The sequence below is a fragment of the Myiozetetes cayanensis genome, unplaced genomic scaffold (assembly GCF_022539395.1).
Source record: "Myiozetetes cayanensis isolate MyiCay16 unplaced genomic scaffold, myiCay2020 scf18, whole genome shotgun sequence".
Lineage (NCBI taxonomy): Eukaryota > Metazoa > Chordata > Aves > Passeriformes > Tyrannidae > Myiozetetes > Myiozetetes cayanensis.
The window spans coordinates 7,011,764-7,024,626 of record NW_026087389.1 but is presented as its reverse complement, the minus strand read 5'-3'; the positions used below and the strand labels follow the sequence as shown (position 1 = coordinate 7,024,626).

The 12,863-nt window shown below is 45.1% G+C and overlaps 1 protein-coding gene across 1 annotated transcript; it reads left to right on the top strand.

Annotated features, from left to right (window-relative positions):
• Positions 1 to 1,496: 1,496 nt before the first annotated feature.
• SNTN (sentan, cilia apical structure protein) lies at positions 1,497 to 3,502 on the top strand. Its single transcript, XM_050313073.1, has 4 exons — positions 1,497 to 1,700; positions 2,331 to 2,365; positions 3,119 to 3,258; positions 3,344 to 3,502. Exons 1-4 carry the CDS (start codon positions 1,591 to 1,593, stop codon positions 3,500 to 3,502), a joined length of 444 nt encoding a protein of 147 aa, XP_050169030.1. The 5' UTR covers positions 1,497 to 1,590.
• The last annotated feature ends 9,361 nt before the right edge of the window (positions 3,503 to 12,863 follow it).

Below are 12,863 nucleotides of genomic sequence, written 5' to 3'. Positions count from 1 at the left end.
TCACCTGTTCTAGAGCTCAGGCTCTCAGAAGTCGGTGAGATTAAAACAACTGTGAGCTGAAATCTGATCTACAGTGAAAAGAGCCCAAAACAGAGAGGGCTGGGTTTGCCAGCCCGCTCACAGCACTGCCTGTCGCTGATAAACATGAAACTGAATCTGTTTCTCACTCTCATTTTTTACCTTGGATGCTAAGACCAAACAGTCCCATTCCATGGATTAACCAGGATGTAAGGCTTTTCATGCCTTGTTGTATGGTTCAACAGATGTGAAAGGGGATTATCACTTCAACATGATATCAAGACTCCTTTTTTTTTTTTTTCAGCTGATGGCAGATTACTAAACCTGAATTCTTGTTTAATTTTAGTGTGTTAATTGATGGGATAATGAGCATTGATTATATGTGTTTTGGCTGCGTCATTGCAATTACAGGCTCTGTTTTATTCATGAGCCAGTCCTAAAGAATTCACTAGAGATCTAAGACAGCTTAAACCTCTCAGCAAAAGGCTCTGAATTGTTTGAGTAATGACACTCTTAGATGGAAAATTAAAGGTTCTCTTTTCCCATGCTTTTAAAGATAATTAAAATCCAGGAACAGTAAGGTGGTGAACATCCTTATTCATTAGCCTTCAGTAATTTAGCTTCTACTAAATGAGGAAAACATTTTAATTCTCTAGGCCATCTGTTGCAGTCTCCTTTGTGTGTCCTGTTACATAAAGTCTCATCCTGGATAGTTTTAACATCAGTATTGTATCCTTTCACCAGGAATGATGAGCTGGATGAGGTAGTTGAAGTCACTACCTATTAAAAGACCACCCTGGGATTAAAACGGCTGCTTGATCTTCCAGGTTGAAGTTATCCTGTCTAGACACCTCTAGGCAAAGGATCTGCAGAAAGGAGACCATGCACGGAGATAGGCAGCGTGACAAGCTGTGTGTTTTCTAATAGCGATATCCATGCCAATAAATAACAAAGTTCATCGGAGCCCTTCCAGTTCCTCTAATGTGCGACTGCTCTGCCATATGGCTCTGTGCTGCTTTTGGAAGCAGGCACTATCTGCAGAGGCTCCGTGCTGGATGCTGCTTTGGAAGCAGTTTGGAAGCAGAATGGATCTCCTCTTTGCACTGTGACAATGGAATAGAATGTGTTAGAGCAGGAGTGTGCTCACCTAGGATAAACTCTGGGTTAGGAATTGGGAAACACTTGGTTTCTGACTGTTATAGGAACAACTGGCTTTATAGCCTGGGACAAGTTACATTAGCCCACGCCAGGCAAGTTCCTCATTAAAATTATAATGTGTATAACTGAATGAATTCAGTGTCTTAGTCTTGATGCAAAGTTACATCCCTACAGGTCTAAGAGGATCCAGGCTCCATTAGTTTGGTTTGTTTCTGTCAAATTCTCATGTAAAATACCAGCCACATTACTTGCCAGCCCAGCAGGGGCTGCTGTAGACTGGTGTATTTAGCCGGGTAGTGATTACATTATTGACAGGCATGGCTGCAGGCAGGTTGCTGCCACAGGGCAGAGCTTGAATCCACCTGTTTGCTATTACTCGAGTTGCTTGGAGATCATAAACACCCTGGTCTCGAGATGTGTGGCTGCAGAGCAAGCATTCCCAGCACGGAGCAGCGCTCAGTCAATCAGCCAGCTCCTGCTTCCACCAAAAAAAGCCCTTTGTCTGCTGCAGGCATGCCCAAGGGGTAAGTCATTGCTTTGTTCTGTCATCTTGGTGATCTGCCATTTGTCTTGAAACTCATTATCTGGATGTGTTTGTCTCTATCACAAGCCAAACCTCTCTGCTCTGTGCTGGCTGCTCTGTAATTAGTTTCAGCACTTTAGCAAAAGGTAAGCAGGCTCTAGGTTTTTAACAGGAAGCAAGGGTGTGCTTCTCCCAGATGGGAGTCCTGCTGGGAATAAAAGCCAAGTGTCTGCTCCAAACTCAGAGCATTGATGAGGAGGGGATGACGGACCCCTCTGTACTTTCCTGGAGGTGGGCTTAAAACTGAGAAACTTCCTGGGCCTCTTTCATTATTCTGAAGAAATTATATGAAGTATATTAAAAGGTCATTCTCTTAAAATTAATTAATAAGCAGCTTTAGTAACAACTCCAGGCTACTTGCTTAGGTGAGGGATTAGAAGCTGTGTGATGTTCTGTGCTGCTTGCAGAGGCCACTTTCCATTGTGAAGGAAAGCCAGTCTCTCTTGGGAAGCCCTGAGTTCCTGTGGGGGACTAAATGCAACAGAAATGAGCAAGCTCACTCACAGAGAAACTGTACACCTCACACAATTCACTGGGTGATAACTGTGCCTCTCTTCTCTCTTGCTAGCAGCATACCCATAGCCAAGCAGCTGGCATCAATAAAAGGTAAGGGGACCCATTTATCACCTCTTGGGGGTTCAGGTCTTCCACAGCCCACATGCAGAAAATTCTGGTACTGTCACAGAACTGTGGAGGCCCTGCAGACCTTCAGCTGGGGCAAGACAAGAGGGTCTCGTGTCCCTGTGCAATGTGCTCCTGATTGATCACTTCTCTCCTGCCTTTTTGTTAAAAATCACAACCCAAATTGTCTGTGGTACCTGATTCCAAAGGAGGGATGAGTGTGCAGTCTCTAGGATGCAGCTCAGGAGCGGGGGCAATGAATCCAGCCAAAATCCCAAGTATACCATAATGCTGAAATGCAGCACTGGTGCTCAGACACGGACATTTCTGTGCAGCCAGGCTTCCCAGATGGGTCATGTTTTCCATGATGCAGGCCCCTGGGAGTCCAAATGCACCTGGTTAGCCAGCATGACCTGTCCCCATGGCATGGCAGGTCCTTGCTGGGTGCCCAGGGTCAGGGCAGACCAGAAGGGTCTCAGACATTGCCCTGTGTTACTGCTCTAGCTCCAAAGAAAAGCTTCCTTCAGGGTGTGATTCTGTAGGACAGGAGGCATGTTGCTGCCCCACTCCAAATAAAATCTGGGCCACGTCCTTTGTGGGTATAAACACTTTCAGTCTCATTAACTTTAGTGAAACTACACAGATTTCCACCCACCCAGGATGGTTCTGACAGATAGCTTTCAATTACATCTCAAATGCCATGTTTTTGGGTAGACTGATAACTTTTCCTCCCTTCAGCTCTAGGAAAAGGCTCAGACCTTGAAAAAGCTTTTGCTACAGTGGCTTTGGTGTATAACAACAATGCTGACACTGAGGGCAAGCTCAGCAGAGCTGAAACCAAGAGCTTGCTGCAAACCCAGTTTTGGCACTTCATACAGGTGAGAGGGTTTGGGAGAGTGGGTGGCAATAAAAAAGTAACTTTATGCTTAATTTATTTTTTTTTTCATTTAAAATCCTACATAGGGCCAAGAAAACAAACCAAAATACCAGGAGATAATTTCTGACTTGGATGAGGAGCCAGAGAACAAAATTGATTTTGAAGATTTCATGATGACATTAGTCATGCTCACTCTTATGTCTGACCTCCTGCAGGAGATCAAAAACGTGAAAACCACAAAATGATCTGTGCTTTAAAAGAAGAAATATCTTGGCACTTTATAAGGAAGGCATGAGTGAATTACACACAGATACAGCGTGTGCCTGGATACCTTGTGCTGGTCCCTTTTAAATGGAATAAAGTCTGGTCCAAAGCTGGCTGAACTTACTCCTCTCTAGAAACAGTCCAGGGAGTGAAAAGTTGGTGCTCAGGGCTCTGTGTCTGCTGTGTTGGTGCCTTGGGGGAGTGTGCTGCCTGACTTCCAGTTAATACCTGGTGCAGCCCCCAGCCCAGTTTCATGCCAGGGAAAGGCAGCCCATGCTCTCCCAGACTTTTCCATTCTCTCCCACACTATTGTGGGGAGATGATGGGGACACAACAGCAAAAATGTGCAGCCCCATCTCCCTTGGGTCAGGCCTGCCCAGCTCCCCCAGGCTCTCCCAGTTACCCCAGGGTGCTTCAGCACTGAGCAGGGTGTTGTTACCAGGGATGAGTTTCACAATTGGCAGTGGCCACAAAACGTGTTACAGCCTTAGGTAAACACTGACTTCAGCCTGTGGGGTTTCCACCCCACCATTAACCCTGCTGAAGGGAGCATTTATTTATACTTTTTTCCTCCTCCAGCTGACCTCTTCAGTGAGAGATCACAATAGAAGAATTTCAAGTCCAGCATTTGCAATGCATCTTTGGCAGCACCTTGCTTGTGTGACCAAAGGGCTGGCTCAAACATGCCAGACAGTTGAGTCTGCTGATTTGGGAAACTGTGAAAAGCAGAAACCACATAAGAAGTGGTCCAGACCAGGGACTGTGGAGCAAAAGGGTGGCCAGTAAATTGTTTGTACTGGAGCTGAGTGGTATTGGCTACCCAGCCATGGGCTTGGTTTAGGACCAGAGCCGTAGTATTAAATGCTCATCATCCTAATCTTTGGGTTGATTTGTACCTACAAGGTCCTGTCTAAGAGCCAACATTTAGCCCACTGTGACATCCTTTTGGGGCATAAAAAACAGTCTCATGCCTGAGGAACAGAAGAGCCTCTCTAAGGATGTAACAAGCCTCTCCCAAGATGAGCAAGAGAGCCAGCAAACCATTGCAGCCCTTTTTAATTTTTTTCTTCTTCCTTGGCTGGAAAGGAGAAGACAAGAATGATTTAGCTTTGGTGCATGAATTTTTAACAGGAGGGGATCAAACGCTTTGGTGTTAAAAGAGGGAAATTAATGCCAGCTGAGTAACGAGATTTAACTCCTTGACATAAAAAGGCTCTTAGTGTTTCCAGAAGCTAAGAGGATATTTTGTAATGGATTTTGATGCAAAGGAAAGACACACGTTGCAACAGGAGTTGTTTGGAGAGGGAAGGTCTGTGTCTCTGCGGTTTGTGATGGGGCTGAAGGAAGAAATGCAAATGGATGAGGTGGGGCTTGAAGCTCAGCAGGTAAGGTGCTGGATTTGGAGCTCAGCTAGGACACGGCCTGGTCTGGAGGCTAAACATTCTCAACTGGTCCTCTTACAAATAAAACCTGGTATTAGCAAAGCTCCTTGCTATGATGGTGAGTTGCAAGAATAGGCAGCATCAAACCTGTGGCAAATGGAGATGTCCTTCCTATACGTCCCCACTGAGAGACTGGTGGCCCCATGCTGTGAGGATGACTGCTCCCGTGGGGTGCCCATCACACTTCCCAGTGATGGGATATGGGAGCACAGGGTTGGATGAGGAGGGCAAACCTCTCTTCTAGGAATGTGTCCTCTGAGGACCCACCTTGACCAAGCACCCCAGATCAAAATGGGCACTTAATCTGGTGGCATGATCCATGCTGGTATCACAATTTCACATTTGATAATGTGTCCCTGGTGTTGCTCAGTGTCTCCCCCGATCCCCTTGGGTTTTGGCCAGGTAGAAGACGAGTGAATGCTTAAAATATCAGTGGATGCTCCTTTTCTGGGGTAGAAAGATAGACTGAACTTGATCTCTAGGCAACTTTCCTATTATTAAAGCAAAGAAAACACAGTCCAGCCCTGAAAAGATTATTTGGGAGCTACTGGTGACTCAGAAGGCATCGGTTTCCTGATATCATTCTGTTACAAAAAAAGACTGACATGAACAATATTGTGAAGCCAATTAGGAAAGAGTTCTTTAAAATTCTTAGGGCCCTAACACAGTTTCTGTTATTGCTGAAATGTTTCTAAATCTTACACGATTTGAATTAATGACTTAAAAGCCTTTTTTCAGACCAATTCGCTCTGTCATCTCACTGTATGCAACCCAATGCAGTGTATTGTGAGCAACATCCTGAATCCTTGGCTTGGATCAAAAGCCCCTTGTGCTAAGCACAGTGAAAATTCAAAGTGAGAAGCAATTCCTGGACAACTCAATAGCAAAGATATTCAAATGTTAGGGAAGGAAACAGAGGCACAGAAAAACCAAGTGCCTTGCTGAGCACATGTAGCAGAGCTGGAACTGGATGCCAGCCTGCACTGGGCTCCTCATGCAAAAGCCAAGAAGCACTGTGATGGTTTCTGCAACAGTTTCTGAGGCATGTGAATGGGATGTGCAAGGCTTGATCTGCATCAGTCCTGATGCTCAAAAGCAGAAGGATGGACCTTGAAGAGCCCCAGCACCTTATAGTTCAGAGTAGGCAGAAGTTTGCAGCTCAGCTATGGAAGATGCTCTTTTATTATCTCAGACTATTTGTGACTGCTCTGAGCACTCTCAGCGATCAGCTTTGAAGCTGATCTGGTGTAGACAGCATGTCTGGCTGCATCCTCAAGGAACTGGCTGAGAAATTGCTTGAAAGGCTACTGACGTGCTTTATTTTGTTGCTAACTTACTCCTATTGGAAGCAATGGGAGTTCATCATTGATTTCTCAGAGCAGAGCCCACACAAGTGCCAAGGAGTTGAGCAGCAACTGAATTAATGAAAGCTGCAGGCTCCTCTGCCTCAGCAAGTGGGAACATTATATCAATATCTGATACCCCCAGAAGAGAAGGTGGTATGAAGAGTAGCTAATCAAAACCTGACCTCCATGGGCTTTGGGTGGGGTTGGGTTGGGATTTGTGTAGTGACAGTGTTCAGGTGTGAGTAGCCACCCTGGGAGGTTCTGCAGACCTTGGATCTAAGCTTAAAGTTCTGTTCTGAAAAGTCTAAATCATCTCTGCAGCTACATGAGCTTTTAGATGACTTCCAGATGAGAAAGGGGGTTCAGAGACAGTTTCAGCCTCAGATCTTCAGATTCAATTTCCAAATATCAGCTCAGGAAGGCATGTTCATTCTCACACTTCAATTAGCACATCTACAGCTTCTCCCCATGACTTCTTACTTTGTATCTGGACTAAATTTTTGGCCTCCTGGACTTGAAATGTTTTGAATATCTGGCTTTGGTCTAATCTCCCAGGAGCTCTCACAGATTGCAGGAGAGCTTTCACAGCCCAGTCCACTGACTTTGAGCAGGTGAGTCGGGGCAGGGTTTTGCATGTTGAACTTTCTGCTGGGAGCCCAGGACCACACGCACAGTATGTACAATTTTTCATAAAACTTTCAGGAAAGAGAAATGCACTCTTCAACTGCCTTGCTGTTCCTGAACCTTCAGTAAGACCTCATGTCTGGGGCACCAGAGTCCAGGTGCTGAGGAAACCTTGCAGTCTGGGAGACATTTTGTGTCTCCTCCTCCCTCAAAGTAAGTGTCATGTTACTTTTTCATGTAAAATAAAACTTGCATACACCTTGCAAGCCTGTGTGTGATGCACACCCCATCCCAGGACTGCCATGTGTCCTAGCCCATGAAAGCTTCTCAGCAGCTACAACCCTTCCAGAGGTTACTGCAGCAGATCTCTTTGCAGAGAGAGGTGGAGGTTTACATCATAGCCTACTGAGGAAGAAGTTAATTGTGGCTGCATGGTAGGAAAACCTTGTTCTGGAGTGTTGGAATGACTCAGAAAGATGTTACGCGGGGCGTCCCCCTAGGACGCTCAAACGGAGCAGATGAAAAGCTTTGTCCCAGAATTATGTTCTCTCCAAAGTGTGATAGTTTGTGAGCCTCAAAGGAGCACTCTGAAATGCCTCCCGTAAAAAATAAAATCCCCTTGTTTCAAGCTCCGTCAGGGAAGATAGCTGTAGAAGAGATGCTGGTTTATGGCTTTCTGAACTGATAGCTTTTAATCCTGCATTGACTTTTGCTGTCAGTGGTTTACAAGGTTTCCAGTGAAGCTGTGTCTCCTCTCCTCACTTTGCTCATCTGCTGTTCCCTTACCCCAGTGTGTTTATAGCCCTCTATCTGAGGCTCATCCAGCAAAGGTAAACAGCAAATGATTTTCAGTTACCAGATAAATCAGGCTGTCTCTCTAATCCCCAATTGTGCAAAACAGCCATTAAACTTAGATAGATTTGGAGCCATGGGACTGATCTTTTATTCATTGTTATTGTAGAAGTTTGTGCTATGCATAGCCACAAAAAGAGTCAATCCCAGCACCCAGCACACATAGAGGAGCTGAAACCATGATGCCCCAAAATAAACATAAGGAAACTCATGGGGTCAGCCTAAGCCCAGTGCCAGGTGTCCATAGCAGAGGCTGGTTGTACATATCTAGTGTATTGCCTCGATGACCATTCCTCCTATTCAAAGGTTCCAGAAAGGCCAATTTGGAGAAGATCTGCAGAGGATCACAGGCAGTGCTTGGTTCCTTTGGGCCAAAATGCAAACTGGGGTTTATAGAGAATGAATGTGTAATGGCTTGCTAAAGAGCCACTGAGTCTCAAAGAGGACCTGGAGCACCAAGGGCTTCTGGGCAGGGAGGGACTCCAATGCCCAAGATGTCCCTCAGGTGATGGCTCCTCACTTGACAGCAGCACGAGCTGCAGCCCCTTGCAGGGCTGGTTGGCACCTTCACATTTCTGACACCTGCAGTGTGACCCCTGGAACCAAAGGGACCAATTTCCGTTTGTGATTTCCTTTTCCTTTTATTCCCCTTGCCATGACCCTACTTTCTTTGTTGCTGTCTTCTGGATCTTGGTGTGCAGAGAAACACAAACATGTTCCTGGGAAGCTGATACTGAAATCAGTGAGAGGGGCGTGACCTCTCGGGTGGAGGGAAGCAGCTCCTCAAGTGAGCATGTTTCTAGCCCTCCAGAAAAACCAGCAGCCCAAATGGAAGCAGCAGCTCACCAGTGAGCAAAATCAAAACCCTGCTTGTGCTGAGATGACCAATAAATGACATACAGGATACCAGAAGCTCTTCCACTCTCGCAACCTTCTGCACACAGCAGCTTGTTGGCCTCTGGTCGCTCCTGCACTACCAGAGCAAAGAACAAACATCACGGTAGGCGATCTTTGGTGAGTCTTGCCTTGCCACATGTGATTACTGGGAGCCTTGTCAAGCATTAATGTTACAAACTGAAAAGCTCTGTGGAAAGGCACCTAAGGTTAGACAACTCAGCCTGGATAAATTGGTGTATGCTGGGTCTCTGCTTGAGTTTGGACAATGAAGCTGGCTAGCACTAGGAATAGCCCAAGTATTGTTACAGTGGGGACAAGCAGAAAGATCTACAACCCAGCCCTGAGACCCTTCCTCCTCCTCCAGCACTGGCCCAGACAGGCTTCCCACTATTTCTTTGATTAGCTTTCCCAGGAGCATGAAATTTGTTTACTTTGACACGTGGGGCTGTTGAGGAAGCCTGTGTACAGATGTGGATCCATTTCCCACATTTGCTGGTGAATTTCTCTTGATTCAGTTATTCTGCCTCCATCCCCACGTAATGCTCTTTTGGGGTTTGTTGGTAGAAAACATGCACTAGCAGAGACATCCAGATTAAGCATTATATGACAGTTTGCTTCTCTGAAGCTGGCAGGGGCAAAAACCACATGGGGGGCAGAATGTCCACAGGTCCCTTTTTCCTTGGGCACAGCAGCTGGTGTCACAGCTTCCCTGGGTTTATATGCCACTATGTGGATTTTATATGGGTTTGCCTAATTAATAAATTAAAACAAATTGCAAAATTACCTTCTTATTAAACTGATCTCACTGCGGAAATAAGGCTGATTACTTCCCTGACAAATTTTAATTAGGCAGCTACAACAAACTGTAATAAAGAGCACAAATTAAAAACAGATCAAACTAGACGTGGCTTTGTCAAATGCTGTGTTAATACCAGGCAACATACACAATGATTAAATTATATGGAAAAAGCTCTTATTTTCTCCTCTGGTAAAAATCTATCGTATTTCTAGAGAAAGAAGCATTTATATAAAAACATCACATTAATAACCAACACATCAGTGAGTGCTTATCAGTAGTTTCCTTCCAACAGCATCTCTTAACTTGCACATTCTGCAAGACTCAACCATTACAGCACTCTTTATCTCTCCTCTAAATTTATGATTGTAGTACACATGACCCAAGGTTACTGCAGAGCCTCTGAGGACAAGAAAAGCTTTATTACCTGCACATACACTCCTCAATTTGTCTTTCCTCTTTTAGCTTTTTAGGGCTTAGATTTGGCTCAGCTGAAAACAGAACACAATTTGATAACGATTTGCATAAGAATTGTAAGCAGAGGCCCACACAAATTAAACATTAATTAATGAGCACCTAAAGCCTTCTCCTGAATGCATCCTGAGGCCAAGCAATGCTGGGAGTGCTCAAGTATACGTGGGGGAAAGAGAGGGTAAGCACATAAAATTAAAGAGAAATGCTTAATTCTTCTCTAGTGTTTATCCAGCCCTTGAGACTGCAGAAGAATTGCAGACTTCTTACCCTGGGCTAAGGGCTGGGTTAAAGGGAAAGCTCTTCCACATGGATCTGAATTCATCCAGAAGATCCCAGGCTGTGTTGTGTCCAGGATGCTGGACTCTGGTTGAGGAGTGACCGTGCTGGGGTGGGTGTTTGGGGTCTGGGATGTGGATGGCATGTTGATGTCCGGGATAGGCAGGCAGCACCTTGGAGATGTGGTGGAAAAGGCAGGTTTGTGCTGATTAGTGCAGGGCCTGGGGGCACTCAGTTCATCTGAGGGAATAAAGAGACCACTGATATAACAGGACAGTGGGCTCTGGAATTGAGAGAAGGTCAAGGCTGAGTCTGGAGACTTTTGAAATCTGAAGTGACCATTTTTCTTATGATGGTGGATGGGGAAAAGTACTCCTGAGGAAACTGGCTTTCAGCTTTTTTGAGTGATAGCCATGCTCAGGATATACCTGCTGCCACCCCTGACCTGTTATAGCCAGAGCCTTCACAAGAAAACATTTTGACTCTGGTTCTCTCCTTTTTTCTAGCCCAGAAAAATGTTTTGCAGCTCTGCTTTAGGCATTTAGCTGGGAGCTCTCAGCTGCTGGGTATTTCAAATCAGCTCAGACACACTGATAAAAGGAAAACAACTCTTTTTCTGCAGAGCTCCTGGGAGAGAGAGGTCATGGTGCTGGACTTTCCAGGCTGAGCAGATGGAGAGCTGTTTTGTGCTGCCTTATAGGTATGTGAAATGTCTTCTCACACTAGAGATGTGTTAATATATCAAAAAACAAATGCTGGTATTACTTTGAGTTGGGGGTTGTTGGTGTCCTTGACCTAATTCAGTTGTGTAGATGTCTTGAGCACAAAGCTTGCATCCCAGTAGCCTAAGAGAGGTCCAGTCAGGCCCTGCTTCTTCTTTTTGTAAGCACTAAAAGCTTAGGAAAGGCAGAACTGTCCCCTTGAACTGGAAGCCACTTGATCTGTCTGTGTGCTCTGCTGCAAACCTGGGAGCATTCTGCTGTTGATAATTATTTCATAACAAGATTCCTGGCTGTATGTGTGTATCCTAATGAGTACCAGTAGCTAACAAGGGCCAATAGATACTTTAAGATCAATTGAAGTGCTCAGTCAGTTTGTTCAAGTAATGGAGGAGAGCCTGAACTTTAGCTAATAAGCAAATAAATTGAAACACTTAACGTTTTTAAACTCCACGGTACCAATTGCTGCAATATCTCAGGTCTCAATAGCGACTGAAAACACACCCTGCCCTTGGGGGGGCTCCTTGGGAACTGTCAGACAGTGACTGTCCTCTCCTGGCTGGGGTGGAGGTGGGCTGATGCTGCACGGCTCAGTGTGCTGCCTTAGGGGAGAACAGGAGGGTTTGGTTTCTGGAACTGTAGGGGAGCCCAGGCACTTGGTTTGGCACTTGGTTTGCTCTGAAGGAATGTACTTAACTTGCTGCTAAGGTGCCTGTGCTGTCGTTGCCCCATGGAGCCCTGCATCCTGCTGGGCTGTGTTGGGTATTGCTGGGTGCCTCCCTCCACAACTGCCCTGGAGCCTGGTATCCAGGGAAAAATTATAGCAAAGGGAGTGGCCATTATCTATATAGTCCTGTGTGTATATATATATGTTAAAAATAAGATATATACTGTCAGGCACATGGTGTGACTCTTGAGGATGGTCCTGTGCAGGGCTAGGAGTCAGACTCAATGATCCTTGGGTTCCCTTCCAAATCAGCATATTCTGTGATTCTATGATATTTTGGCTTCTCTAGACACAGTCTATAATATATTAGATATGTAATATATATCATATATACCTATTAACATATAAGCTATATGTAAAATCTCTCTCTCTGTACATATACATGTGTAAAATCTCCAGTTTTCACTATTCTGAATTCTCTCACCTAAAAACTTCATCTTGCTTTTTAATTACTTTTTAGGCCACTTATGACTACAGTGGGCAGTACAGATCCCTGGCCAGGTTCCCTCTCTGTTGAAAAACTAAGGCTTATTCCTAGCCTTGTGGGTTTTGGGTTTTTATATCCCTCTATTTATTAATGCATTAAAGGATCCTCCTTCTCATCCTGTGACATCCTAGCGGCCTTAAATGTCTTGAAGAGGGGTTTTGTTAAAAGCCCTTTGGCATTAAAACGCTGCTAAATGGAGTAGGCAAGCATTCTCCTGGTCACTGCCCCTCCTTCCTGCTGATGTGACAGTGCCTTCCTCTGCCAGGAGCCATCCTGGTTCCTTCCTGCTGCTTCTGTTCTTGTCAAAGCTTTTCCCCAGTGTGCAGGCGCTGAGGTCTCCCTACCCCAGGGCTCTCTCTGAAACCCTGTCTCACATTTGTCATTTCTTATGGCTCTGGTGTCGAGAGGGGCTGTCACTCCACCACAGGCGGCTGTGACAAGTATTTGTGGTGGAAGATCTTTGAAAAACACTTATCTTTTTTTTTTTTTTTTTTTTTAATATCTGTGATTTGAGTACTAGTTTATAGAATCTAAAGGGTGACAAATATTTGATGAAGGTTTGTGACTTTCCTGGCTCATGCCACTTTTTTTTTTAATCTGATTGCTCAGAAACTCCTCTACTTTAATACAGCCCATTAGTTTATAGGGAGAGGGCAGGGGAAGGGGGGCTGTGATGATAGCAGAGCCTTGCTGTTTTGCCAT